Source organism: Hippocampus zosterae, unplaced genomic scaffold (assembly GCF_025434085.1).
Source record: "Hippocampus zosterae strain Florida unplaced genomic scaffold, ASM2543408v3 HiC_scaffold_22, whole genome shotgun sequence".
NCBI classification, from domain to species: domain Eukaryota; kingdom Metazoa; phylum Chordata; class Actinopteri; order Syngnathiformes; family Syngnathidae; genus Hippocampus; species Hippocampus zosterae.
Genome location: NW_026262818.1, coordinates 4,286,092 through 4,299,456, shown reverse-complemented (window position 1 = coordinate 4,299,456; position 13,365 = coordinate 4,286,092). Strand labels below are relative to the sequence as shown.

The window sequence follows — 13,365 nt, the reverse complement described above, 5'->3', positions numbered from 1 at the left end:
TATGTTACATGTTGTCCCCAAGAAGCTTGGTCAAATCAACTATAATGCTGGGTTTCTTTCAACAAATGTCTTCAAATGCGGGGTCAAATTTTCTGCAATTCTGGTTGGTTTCAACTACTGAACATGTTTTTATTTATTTATTTTCAGTCAACTATCCAAATGGTGTAGGCCACATTACCAATACACGCATTTAATTCTAAAATGAATTCTGTAAATCTAATTACAGTACAGTAAGTATTGATTGCATTAGATGACCATTACAGATAAAACCGTTAAACTGCAAACCCTAAATATAGGCTACAGTTGGTCACTCAACACATATATTTCGCAAGAAATAACACCGGAATAGATGTAATTTTATGCGGATTTATAAGATCACCTTTAACTCAAGAACAAGAAATTCAGATTAGTGTCAGACAAAACAATTAACAGCAGTAGTGCACCGAAACTAACAAGTAGCAAGATCAGTTCACAATAAGTACTTATTAAGTAACATTAAGGGGAGCGAACAACCTGCAAACACTACAAGCTCTTCGATCAACTTTGAAAGCACATATTTGACCAACAAATAAAGTGGTAAATTTGACTATCCTGAAAAGTGGTAACTTTGGACTTCGGGCATTTTAAGATAAGATAAGATATCCTTTATTCGTCCCACACTGGGGAAATTTACAGCCTCCAGCAGCAAGAATGTATGTACAAAGAAGAAAGGAGACAGAGAAAAAAAAATATAGACTGTTTGTATGAATTCCCACATATGTTGTTACTGCTTTGGGTATTCGAAATAAGGATAGTGTCTCGATGCGTACCTTCATGACGATTCTCCACCATATTTGTGCCGGGGTGAAGAAGAAAGGGAACAAAGATAAGAAAGCAACTGAGAGGTAGGAGTTAAGACCAAATGTGCACGAATAAAATGACCATTTGTTATAACAATAAACATGCTGTAAAAAATGCATGTGGTCCACCTATCTGTCCTTTCTATTTGGATGAGGAATCCGGGTTATGTGGTGAAGTATGTGGACGGAAAATATGTTTTAGCTCTATAAACCTTCTCTTGACTCAACCGTATGTAATCAGATCCAAATAGTTTAAAATACAAAAGTACAGTAGTAAAACAAACCTATATGGCCTGAAATATTTGTCACCAGGAGCCGAATCTGAAAAATTCATTTGAATTTGAATCGCTGAACTTGAATAACTGCATTGGGGGAAAAAAAGAACGGATTTGAATTACATAACTGAATTATTAATTAAATCATTATATTGAAAGAAATGAATCTGAATTGGACAATTACATTTAAATTCATTGATTTGAATCTGAAGCGCAATAAATTTTAAACTAAACCTAAGACTACAATTAGAGCTGCGAGCAGCTGTGAAAGGCCCTTGTAGCACTGGCCACGTTGTGGTATTGGCACGTTGGGATACTGGCACATATAAACTGGATTTTTTTTTCGAAAATCAAGAACATAAAATGAAAAAGTAGCTTGATAAAATATGATTTCTATAAAAGGTCTAGAATGAGGAAAAGTTTAAAATAAATTTAAAAAGGCTTGTTGAATTTTGTTTGGAGGGTTTTTTCTTTCGGTCTTGGGCTGTTACATATGCCTCTAACTTTTTGTCGATCTTGGTGAAACGTTCAATCTGAGCTATTTTCACCGTGAAAAACTTGTAAAGTCCAAAATTCAACTCCAAAATCTTGTCGATCTCAGTGACACGTACAACCAGAGCTGCTTCGCTAAAAATTTGTGTGGTGTATTGTTGAGCTATATTTTAAATATCACAAATTAACCCAATAATTTATTGATGATGTTGCTGGGCCTTATGTGTTTTCAAAATGTTATGACTTTTGTGCATGTTTCGGCCTTCAAAAGAAGTGTTGTTTTCTTGGTGAAGAAGGTGTTGTGTGGGTCAAGTTACAGCAGTTTGGTTGCAGTCATGGCAATAATGGATGTTTAAGTCAATGGCGGACTTCCTGCTAGGTTTAGCATAGGGTTCCAAGAAACCTTTTTGTAAGTCTTGGACTGTTATATGCACCAGCAAAATTTCGTAGATCTAGTTCAAAAGTACAAACGTGGCTGCTTTGTTAATTATTTTTAGGGGGTACTAATGAGGCATTTTCCAAGACTTACACAATAGACTAGTAAAATAATGAAAATTTTGCCAGGCCTGAATGGGTTTCGTGGAAATTTACAAATTTTGTGGTCTCCATCATGAAGGCCTGTCCAGGAGTGTCAAACTCATTTTTGTTACTGGCCACTTTGGAGTTATGTCTTCCCTTAGAGAGTTGTTATGACAGTGAAACCACAAAAATGTTTAATCATCTTATCGCATTACTACTTGTACACAACAAATTAGTGGATTGCTTGTTTTGACATTGGTCAAGTCAACTGAATGAATTTTCAGATGTACCTGTACTTACAAAATTTATTGGTTCTGGAAGAAATTTCTTAACTCGAAAATGTAAGTCGAGATGCTTTTTCCATGTAAATGCCCTAATTTGTGGCGAGCTCCCCCCAAATTCAGACATAAATGTTTCCTAAAGCATAAATATGCATCAAAATATGTAACAAATACATGTTACAATTAGATTTTTGCACAATAAATTGTAATGAATTGTAATGTAAAAAACAGAGAATAAAGAATTTAAATTATGGTCATTTCTGTTTTTTGCCCTGTTTAGTCCATGTTCTCTCTCGGAAGTGTTTTTTTGCCTGGCGTTATGCAAGGAACTGATCCAACGATGTTTGCTTTTAACAATCCTTCGACAAATCTCCAAGGCAAAGGTCCAAGGATCGCATAGTGAGCGATCGCGCGACTGGTGAACACTTTTCCTGGATGATTCACATTTACGTAAAACTATCGGAACACCTGCATGGACACGCATCTCTCTATCTACACACAGACACATACGGGAGAAGTCCCTCTTACCCAATGGGTTGCCAGAATGATGCTCGGTAATGGCAGAGCAGCTATAAGTATGTTTCATTCAGGAAACTCGGAGCTGTGAGCGGCAGGCCAACTGTATTCTTACTTTTCTTATCATGAAATTTATTTCATAATAATAGGCAATATTCTCCTGTTGAGACATTTCGTAACTAGAACATTTCATATGAAGAGACATTCGTAAGTTGAGGTACCACTGTATATGCCGAATAATTATGTACCCTGTGTAATACAATTTTCCCTTTTTTTAATAGAAGGGATAGGTGAAGGAATGGAATGTGACGATGGCGTGCAAGCCTTGAGTGGACAAATCTTCATGGGCATGGTGTCATCCCAGTTCCAGGCCCGGCTGGACACTATCCGGCTCATTGATGCTCTGATAACTGCATGCATTCGATTTGTGTACTTTTCCATGGAGGACGAACTTCGTAGCAAGGTAAAAAGAACTCAAGCTCACTTCATGTCTAAGGGTCTTTCTTGACAGCTCTTGGAATGTTTGTTGTCAACAGGTGTTGTATCCTACAGAATTTATATTGTAATTTCATCATTTGTGAGTACAGAACAAGGGAATAGAAAGGTATCCTAAATCCTAGAATCCAGAAGCAAATTTCTGGGCAAAATGGCGAAAGATAAGTGTATGGAGAGAGCTTAACCCAACTATGAGAGATTACACTTTTTACTCAGCGCCACATAATACTTATTCAAGGATTTATTACTTTTTCATGTACAGTAAAGATCTCGGCCTAATAAAAACATGTAAAATTGGAAGAATGGACCTATCGGATCATAGCCCAGTTTATTTGGATTTGCAAGTAAAATATAATAAAGGTCCTTGTGCATGGAGGCTTAACTTAAATGCACTTAAGGGAAAGAGGAGGGAGGAAATAAAAGAGGAAATCTCACTATTTTTGTCAGAAAATGATAACGGAGCAATGTCCCCAATTATGGTGTGGGATGCAGGCAAGGCAGTTTTGAGAGGGAAAATTATTTCAAAATTGGCTTCGCAAAAGAAATCCAGACAGAAAAAATCATTGCAGCAATTAGAGAGACAACACAAATAAAATGCTCAGTCGGAGGTGGTCCAAGAAATTAAGGCATTTAAAAATCAGATAAAACATATCTATGATATAGACATTCAGAAAAAAATTATTTTCTTAAAACGGAATTACTATGACCTGGGCAGTAAAGCAACGAGAATCCTGGCATATAAATTAAGGAAACAACAAGCAGAGAGGGTGGTACATAAAATTAAGGACCAATGTACCAGACAAATGAAACATGACTTCAAGGATATCCAAAGTTGCTTTGAAAGATACACTATTATAAAGATCTCGATTCTCAAAGGCTCCTGATGCTATTTTGGAATCACTCAACCTCCCATTGGTCTCAGGAGATCAAAATGAAGTTCTCATGGCTGAAGTGTTTTTGAGTGAATTACAGAAGGCTATTTCCCGACTAAAGCCGAAAAAATGCCCAGACACAGATGGCTTCCCCTCTGAGTGGTACAAGACTTAGAGTGATATTTTATCTCCACTACTACCGAGAACATGCCAATGGGTCCTGGCAAATGGAGCCATCCCCCCTTCTTGGAGAGAGGCAAACATTGCTTTGATACCAAAAGATGGGAAGGACAAAACAGACAAATTTCTGTCCAATTCGTATCTTGAACCAACTTTTTACATCAATTTTAGCAAGGCGTCTGGAATTGGTACTTCCAGATATCGTACACTTAGATCAGACCGGCTTTATTAGGCAAAGACAGACTATGGATAACGTCAGAAGATCCTTATACATAATTGCTCACATAAAGGCACATGATTTAGAAGCCGTTTTGCTGGGTTTGGATGCGGAAAAGCCCTTTGACTGTGTCAACTGGTCATATCTATATAAAGTACGACGGAGATTTAAATTTAAAGACAATTTTATAAGAACTACGTAGGCTATATATACGATATGCCAATAGCAAAAGTAAGGATACATGGAGGATCGACTGACTTTTTTGGTCTAGAAAGGGAATGCCGACAGGGCTGCCCTATTTTATAGAGCCCCTAAGTCAGTGGATAAGGCAGAAAGACGAGATCGAGGGGATATCCGTTGGACAGGATACTCACAAGTTAGCCCTATTTGCGGACGATATATTAATATTTCTGGGAAAACCAGCTACCTCTTTCCCGGAATTGTTTTTAACCATCAGGGTCATCTCCAATGACTGGGAAGAGATGAGGATGACTATGGGTAGGATTATGGGAACAGTGGTCCCTCCGACTTTTGAAGCCCTGTACTTGGGACTGGAACCTGACTTCACCATTAACTTTGCCCAGAAATACACCTACAACATCTTGTTGTTAGCAAGCAAAAAAGCAATCACAAGAAGATGGCTGACAAAAGATCCCCCAACAGTAAAGGAGTGGATTAAGGTGGTTGGGGTAATTTTTGAAATGGATTAGCTGACATTTATTGTTCGAGGCGAGCGAGAGAAATTTGAGACGTTATGGGATACCTGGATAAAGTTTACGGAAACCTAAGGAAGTGCTTGAACAGATAGTTAACTTACCCTACTGGCCCCATTCCACTCAATTTGGTTTATTTTTGTTTATTATTATTATTTTATTTCAGTATTTTCGTACTCATATGGCACAGTGTTCAGGACATTGCATATGTGGGAGTGCAGGAGTTGTAACCCGTTTCACTGGGATGTTTATGTGATGTATGTTCTATTTTGATGCCCGGAACTGAAGATGTTCTATGTATTTAAACACGTGACCATGTTTTCCTTTTTTTCTGTTTAAAAAAAAAAAGTAATAAAACGTTTAATAACAAAAAAAAAAAAATCACGCAGTGTGATTCTTCATGCAATTTGGTGTGTGCAGGTCTTTGCAGAGAAGATGGGATTGGAGACTGGTTGGAACTGTCATATCTCACTGACTTCGAATGGTGATGGTTCATGTGAAGGGGCTCCCTCCAGCCCCTGTCATGTTTCCCTCCATGAAGACTTGAACCAAGGTGCCAATTTAGTTGTTATTCATGTGGAAAATGTGTTTATCTTGTCGATTTCCTCAAGGGTATTTCTGAGTGTCACTTTAAAATACATAATGCATAAATTAAAAATTAAAGCAGATTCTCCAGATGAAGCAGAAGGTCCATTGTTGGCAGAGGAGGAGGTCCATCCGGACCTGGCAAGTTTCCAGCCCACAGACAGCGATGTGCCCAGCTTTCTGGAAGATTGCAATCGGGTAACAATCATCTTTAATTAACACAATTAACAAGTACCAAAAATATATATTTTCAAACCGTCACGAATAACTAGTTTCTGCAGCTTATCCAATCAAATGGAGAAATGAATTCCATCTGACCCATTTTTATGAAATACCTTATCTTCCACACTAAAAGGCAAACTGGATTATGAGGCACACCTTCAATGAATGGCCGATTTTGGAATTTTTTTTGCATCTTTTGGACATACTGCATTTTAAGACGCAATGTACAATTCATCCACTAGATAGAGATATGCTCAAGGAAATGCCAACCGAACACTACACTACAACCTGATTTATATAGCGACACAGTTCACTTAACCAACAGCAAGTTATAACATTGACTCGTTAATGTTGAACTCTCTTGCCGCTGCTCTATTTCCGTCTTCAACTGCGAACCCGATCGCCTTAAGTTTGAACTCTGCGTTGTAAGCATGTCTCTAACAAGAAGCCATTTTAGGGTCGGCCTATGACCGTAATGACCATACACAAGGTGCATCGGATTTTAACGCACGCTGTGAGTTTATAAGAAAATGGAAGGCTTTTAGGCGCTCCTTTTACTGTGGAAAATACGGTAGTTGTTAATAGTTATTACACAAGGATTTTTGCTGTCCCGTTTCTCATTCGTGACTTGTCTTTAGGCAAAGCTTCCACGTGGTATTCACCAGGTTCGACCTCATTTGAAGAACATAGACAACGTGCCTCTATTGGTGCCACTCTTTACTGACTGCACCCCTGACAGTGAGTCATCTTCCAATGATTGGGTAGCTCTGGAAAATAAAACAAACATGAACTTCTGTACTTCAGTCGAGGTACATTATGTTCTCATTTTTCTGTTTCTCTTTTTTCGTTATGTACTGTGAATTTATATTTGTCCCCTTTATGATTTCTGTAATCCATTCATATTTATCACATACAAAGCTTTCAGTTCATTAAACCAATTTTGATATCACACAGAGACTACCCAAGGAAATGCAGTTTCTAAATACCAATTTCATTTATAACCCCCCCCCCCCCCCCCCCACACACACACACACACACACACACAGTTCAGTTCAGTTAATTCCGTTTTTCACGGCCCTCTGAAAAGGGATCGTCGGCCAGCATGGAAGGATCACTCTTTCTGTACTGTCTTAATACATTTATTTGGACATTTTGCAGCAAAAGTAGATGTAGATGAAATGAAAGCAGTTGCAGTAGCAGTATCAGAAGCAGGTAATAATCTAAAGCACACAAATGCAGAATATATCTTGATAAGCACACATAAATGCAGAATATGTCTTTCTTTCAGCATTACAGTGTAAATAAGTATAGAATTTACATTAATTATTTTATTTTAACAATACATTTAATAAATATTTTAATCAACCGTGATCTCACTATGTATCATTTTAAACGTAAGAAACCATATATCACAAACATATCAAGTCGACACGAACAAAAGAGCTACAACTCCCAACGGTCCAAACCGGAAGTAGAGCGCCGGCATGATTAAGCCCAGCTGCAACGTGATGTACTTCGCTCAAAACCAAATTACAGCTAGACAAACATGAAAACTATGCATAATGAGTTAAATAAAGACACCACTGTTTTAACAACACTTTAGCCCACGCCGTTTACATTGCCGATTGCGAGCGGTAACTGACTGATTACAAACAAAGCACAACGGACATAATGCAAAGCAGACAAACAAAGCAACCGGTCATGATCAATCTAAAGCTAACTTTAGATTTCTGTTAAATAAAAGTACAAGCGTAGCTTACCATTGGGCCATGCCGACGAAGAAGCGAGTGTATTCACTAACGCAACATAATGCGATTCTGCTTTTTATACTTAGCGCGAACGGTCGCCTGTCAGTGGCAGCCCCGCCCTCTTAAAGCGCCAGGTGAATCCAACACACACACACACACACACACACACACACACAAATTAATACCTTTCCCTATGTAAAGAGGTAATTGGCCCCACGGTTAAGTTCCAAAGTAACTGACCAATGACAATTTTGGGAAAGCTCAGTTCAATTTCACAGACAGCACACTAGCACCACATTTGTTGAGTCAAGAAATCACATAAATAGAATCTGTGAAGTAGGCGACATGATCTCAAAAAAACGCATCATGCCATGATCCAAAACATTTCAAAAAGAAATTAGAAAAAAAGGTTATTGAACTCTATCCATCTGGAAAAGGTTACAAAGACATTTTCAAGACTCTGTGGCTGAAGCAAACCACTGTCAGGATTATAATCCACAAATGGATAAAACTGGGATCACTGGGCACCATTCCTATGAGTGGTCGACCAGCTAAAATTACTCCAAGAGTCTGATGACAACTCATCCAGGAGGTTGCAAAAGAACTGAAAACAACACCCAAAGAACTCCAGACCTGGCTGGCCTCAGTTCTCATCTCAACTCAACGACGAGTTTTAAAGATGGGCAGCAAGCGGGCTTGCCATATGTTCAGTGGGAGGTCATTCCAAAGTGAGGGACCAGCAACGGAAAAGGCTCGATCCCCGATGAGCCTCCGCTTAGTTCTTGGTACCTCATATAATCTCTGGTCCGCAGACCTGAGGCACCAGGCAGGTGTGTTGGGGTGAAGGAGTTCGGAGAGGTAAGGTGGAGCAAGGCCATTTAAATATTTGAAAACAAATAAAAGGATCTTAAAAAGAACTCTAAAATTTATAGGGAGCCAGTGAAGGGATGCCATTGTTGGAGTTATGTGATCACCAGTCAAGAGGTGAGCAGCATCATTCTGGACCAACTGGAGACGCTTTATGTAGAATTGGTTGACTCCAAAGTAAAGTTCATTACAGTAATCCAGCCAGGATGTGACAATGGCATGAATTACTGTTTCAAAGTGCTCATGAGAAAGGAGAGGTTTTACTTTAGCCCGCTGCCTAAGATGGAAGAAGCTGAATTTAACAACGGCACTAATTTTCCGGTCCAATTTAAATCACTGTCCAGTTTAAGACCCAGGTTTGAGACTGTTGGCTTAAGATCAGGAGCCTTATGGCCCAAGTCTCTTGGTACATGTACATGGCCACTTTGACCAAACACAATCACTTCTGTCTTCTTTTCATTGAAATTCTAGAGATTTAGTGCCATCTAGGTCTTGATTTCCTCAAGGCAGGATAAAAGTGGCCTCAATGGAGAAAGTGTCTTTTTTGCTCAGTGGGACTTTGATCTGACAGTCATCCGCATAGCCGTGGAAGGAAATTTCATGTTTCCTTAAGATCAGGGGTCTCAAACTCAGGTCCTGGAGGGCCACTGTCCTGCATGTTTTCCAAGTCTCAGGTGTGTTGCACCAGGGAGACTTCAAAAACATGCAGGACAGCGGACCTCCAGGACCTGAGTTTAAGACCGCTGCTTAAGATGGAACCTATTACGGGCAGATACTGTGAGAACAGCGGAGGCCCCAGAATTCAGCCCTGGAGAACACCACACAACAGTTGGGCAGTACGTGACTCAGAGCAGCCAAGGCTAACACAAAAGGTTCTGTCAGTTAAATCAAACCTAAACTACTCAAGGGCACAACCGCCAATGCCCACCAAGTGCTGCGAACGAGTCAACAGGATACTGTGATCCACAGTATCAAATGCTGCACTTAAATCCAATAAAACCAGACACACATCGTCTTCTGTGTCATTTGGCAGGAGGGTGTCATTAATAACATGAAACAGGGCTGACTCTGTCCTATACATCATCGTGAAACCTGACTGGAAGACTTCCAAGATGTTACGTAAATCCAAGAACGATTTTAACTGCATGTGCACCATTTTTTCCAGAAATTTTAAAATGAAAGGCAGTTTGGAAATGGGCCTAAAATTTGACAGCACATCTTGATCAAGGCCAGGTTTCTTGATCAAGGATTGGACCACAGCATGTTTAAACTGTTGGGAAACTATACCAGAAGATAATGGCCACGATCGATGTACCAATACTCTGGAGTACCTCCTTTAAGAAATGTGGAGGAAGAGAGACACAAGGGGAGCCAGAGGCTTAGTCTGGCGAACCACATCCTATAAAAAGTCAAGGAGACAACTTCAAAATAATTTAACACTGCTGAACATTGAACATGGACAGAGGGGTCGAATGTGGTATTTGTAAAAAAGAGTACCGAATAAATAGTTTTAAATAGCACATTTTATTAGGTTTGATAAATATTCCCTTTTGACCTCTAACTGTAATCTGGTAGTTACGCCGGCTGTCTTCCGAGATTTGATAAGAGACCAGCAACTTTTCTTTTTTCTACATCAGTTCAGCTTTACGACACCCCTGCTTAGCTGCGCTAGTTCTGTCGTTCAACCAAGGGTTGGGTTTAGGTTTTGACAGCACAGTTTTTAAAGGAGCCACCAAATCCAATATAGAGATGAGTTCCTCTGTGTTAGATGAAGGTACGCAACGTTATTAAAGGCATCAGAGAACCGACTAGCAGTGAGAGGGTTAAAAATCCGGCACTTGCACTCAAATTTAACAGCAGCACGCGATAAAACGACATCAAATAAAACTGCCATGTGATATGAATTCCCATTTTCAAAGACTTCCAAGTTTGACACCGGTAGACCATAAGCAAGAACTAGGTCTAAAATATGTCCTCGTTCATGTGTTGGGCTGGGCACATATTGCACATTGCTTATTTTAGAAATTGTAAGTTACTCGAACACTGATTAATGCATATGGCTAGCTGTTTGATCCACATTTCCAAAATAAAATTATCGGTAAAAAAGTTTTTAGGCTGCAACATTCCCAGAAAATCACAGCACATGGTAGCTGATTGTTTTGTTTTTGTTTTTTTAATAGCAGGCCTGTGTGCTGCGCTTTTGGTCTGCCTGGCGCCTGTAGGCACAACGTTGGTGACACGCTCACATTCTTGTTCACCGTGATGGTGAACTATAAGATAAAAGTTGTTTCATCATCATAGTGAACACATGTAGATTACGATAATGTAGCCAACCAACAATTAGTAGATAAAACTTTTTGTAGATACTAATACATGATTATTTATTGTTCCATAAACATTGGGTCGTGTAAATTTTGTCCTGTTATTGTTCACCCAAAATAAATTCCAACAAAACAATGAATATTGACTGGTTGCCATTACGTTTCTGATTTCTTTCCAGCTATGTGCGAAATGATAAAGATCATGCAGGAGAACCGGGAGGTCACATGCTGTTTGGGAAGCGCTGCCAATTTCCGCAACAGCCGTCTTTTTCTGCAGAGTGACCTCAGGTATGAGAACACAAGGGTTGATGTTTGGCTTCACGAAATGCTACAAATGATTGTGTTTCCAAGTTCATGGGAGAGAGAAAGATTTAGTTGTCCTTCAACTTCCTCACGTCCATGCATACACGAAACAGGGATAGGCAACTGGTGGTCCACTGATAAACATTCAAAATACCTTTTCCATGAGAAACATGGGGCAATTGGGACAAAAAATTCCCGAAAACTGCACATATGCAGCGGTGAACTGTCCGTGTTTTTTTATATAGTCAGTATATTATATAATCAATTACCACCAGATGGCATATGTTTTTTAGTTGCGCGTACATTGCCTTGATTGCAATGTGAGTGGGCCAAATAATTGTTGTTGTTGTTTTTTGTTTTTTGTTTTTGCGAATCTGGAATGATATGCAGAACAAACGAAGTATCTCATAATAGTGTAATGTTGGTTTCTTGTTCAGCAATTTTGTGCCATCCTTGAATGGTAACTTTATGCAAGGGAGCCCTTTGCACAGGAAAAAAAAAAGGACGGTATGTGCTTATATTATTATTTTGCCTTTGCTCAGACCCATTGCTGTTGGGATCGGACAGTTGATCATTTATACATGAATTGAAAAATGTATTATCAGCATGTATTTTGTAAGCATAGCTGTATTAGTCTATATTTAAAATGGCTTTTAAGTCATCACTGGGTCCATGGTCCTCCTTGGCACCCAGGTATCCTTGCTGAAAAATTCTAGATCCCTCTCACATTTAACTTGCCCATCCCTGACATGAAAATACCTTGCATGCCACTTAACAGCACATCTTAACTCTAAAAATTAGTTAAAAACTATTAAATAAGTATTGAGAGTGTTTATATTGTGTCAAAACAGGCATGACTATATGAAGTTTGGATAATAGGAGGGTTGATCTTAACAATGCAACTTTCTGACATGTGTTAAACAGTACTGTTATCATGTTAACAGTATAATGTATGCTCTCCCTCTGATAGTATTGCTCTGGATCCACTTTACCCATCCCAGTGTTCATGGGAAACCTTCAGTCTCACCAGGAGTGCATTCAACAGGAGCTCTGAAGGTCTGTCTCCTCTGAGACTGTCGGGGCAACTCAATAGTCTTGGCTGCTCTGTGGCCTTTCACCAAGGAGAGAGTGTCAGCATGACCAAGCTCATAGAACAGGTGCATCTCACACACACACACACACACACACACACGCATGCACACACAATAAGGTTTGACAAGTGCTTTACATTTATTTGGACTGTTTTGGCTTCGGTTTGAATTTGTTGCAGGCACGGCATACAACATATGGCATTCGCAAGTGTTTCCTTTTTCTGCTGCAGTGCCAGCTCAGTCTGGTAATCATACAGGTCAGCGGAGAGACCTGACATACTTTTGTTTTGCGAAACAATAAATATGGGTTCACTTTAAATTAGCTGTTGTTTTTTTCTGCAGTTTTTAGCCTGTTTAGCTCAGCTCCCTCCTCCCATGAACATCACGGACATCCTCTGGCTCTCATGCTTCAGTTTCCCACTGCTAAGGTAGAACCCCCTGACAAGACTTCAGATTACTATTTTGACATGTCTATTTAAAAAAAAAAAAAAAAAAAAACAGAATTATCAGTTGATCTTCTTTTGACAGCTTGTCACTTCTGGGAAAGCCTCGAGATAGTTCAGTCATGACCGTTGCCACAGGCAAGAATCTTGATGCCATTCCAAAGAAGGTAGGCTCTCAAAGTGGGGGATGAGCAATTGTAACATTTTAGGGATTTTTGTCTCATGCTGACCACTTTAAACCGAGTTGGTTCAACACAAATTACCAATTCCGGTGTGTGCAGCTGGCTAGTAAATGCTGTTGCAAGTCAAACAGAAAATATGTGGTGTCACTCCTACTGCAGGAAATGAAATTGATTTTCTGTGTTTAAGGATTATTTGATTTCATT

The 13,365-nt window shown here is 39.3% G+C and overlaps 1 protein-coding gene across 2 annotated transcripts in view; it reads left to right on the top strand.

Annotated features, from left to right (window-relative positions):
* LOC127594583 (transmembrane protein 94-like) overlaps positions 1 to 13,365 on the top strand; it is a 119,204-nt gene that overhangs the window by 96,126 nt on the left and 9,713 nt on the right. The window contains exons 19-27 of one of the 2 annotated variants that reach the window (XM_052056427.1): positions 3,204 to 3,385; positions 5,820 to 5,952; positions 6,064 to 6,182; positions 6,845 to 6,944; positions 11,322 to 11,430; positions 12,416 to 12,602; positions 12,716 to 12,793; positions 12,879 to 12,964; positions 13,065 to 13,146. In XM_052056427.1, coding sequence (XP_051912387.1) covers positions 3,204 to 3,385; positions 5,820 to 5,952; positions 6,064 to 6,182; positions 6,845 to 6,944; positions 11,322 to 11,430; positions 12,416 to 12,602; positions 12,716 to 12,793; positions 12,879 to 12,964; positions 13,065 to 13,146 — 1,076 coding nt within the window. The remainder of the gene's footprint in view (positions 1 to 3,203; positions 3,386 to 5,819; positions 5,953 to 6,063; positions 6,183 to 6,844; positions 6,945 to 11,321; positions 11,431 to 12,415; positions 12,603 to 12,715; positions 12,794 to 12,878; positions 12,965 to 13,064; positions 13,147 to 13,365) is intronic. The other variant, XM_052056428.1, reaches the window with a different exon arrangement.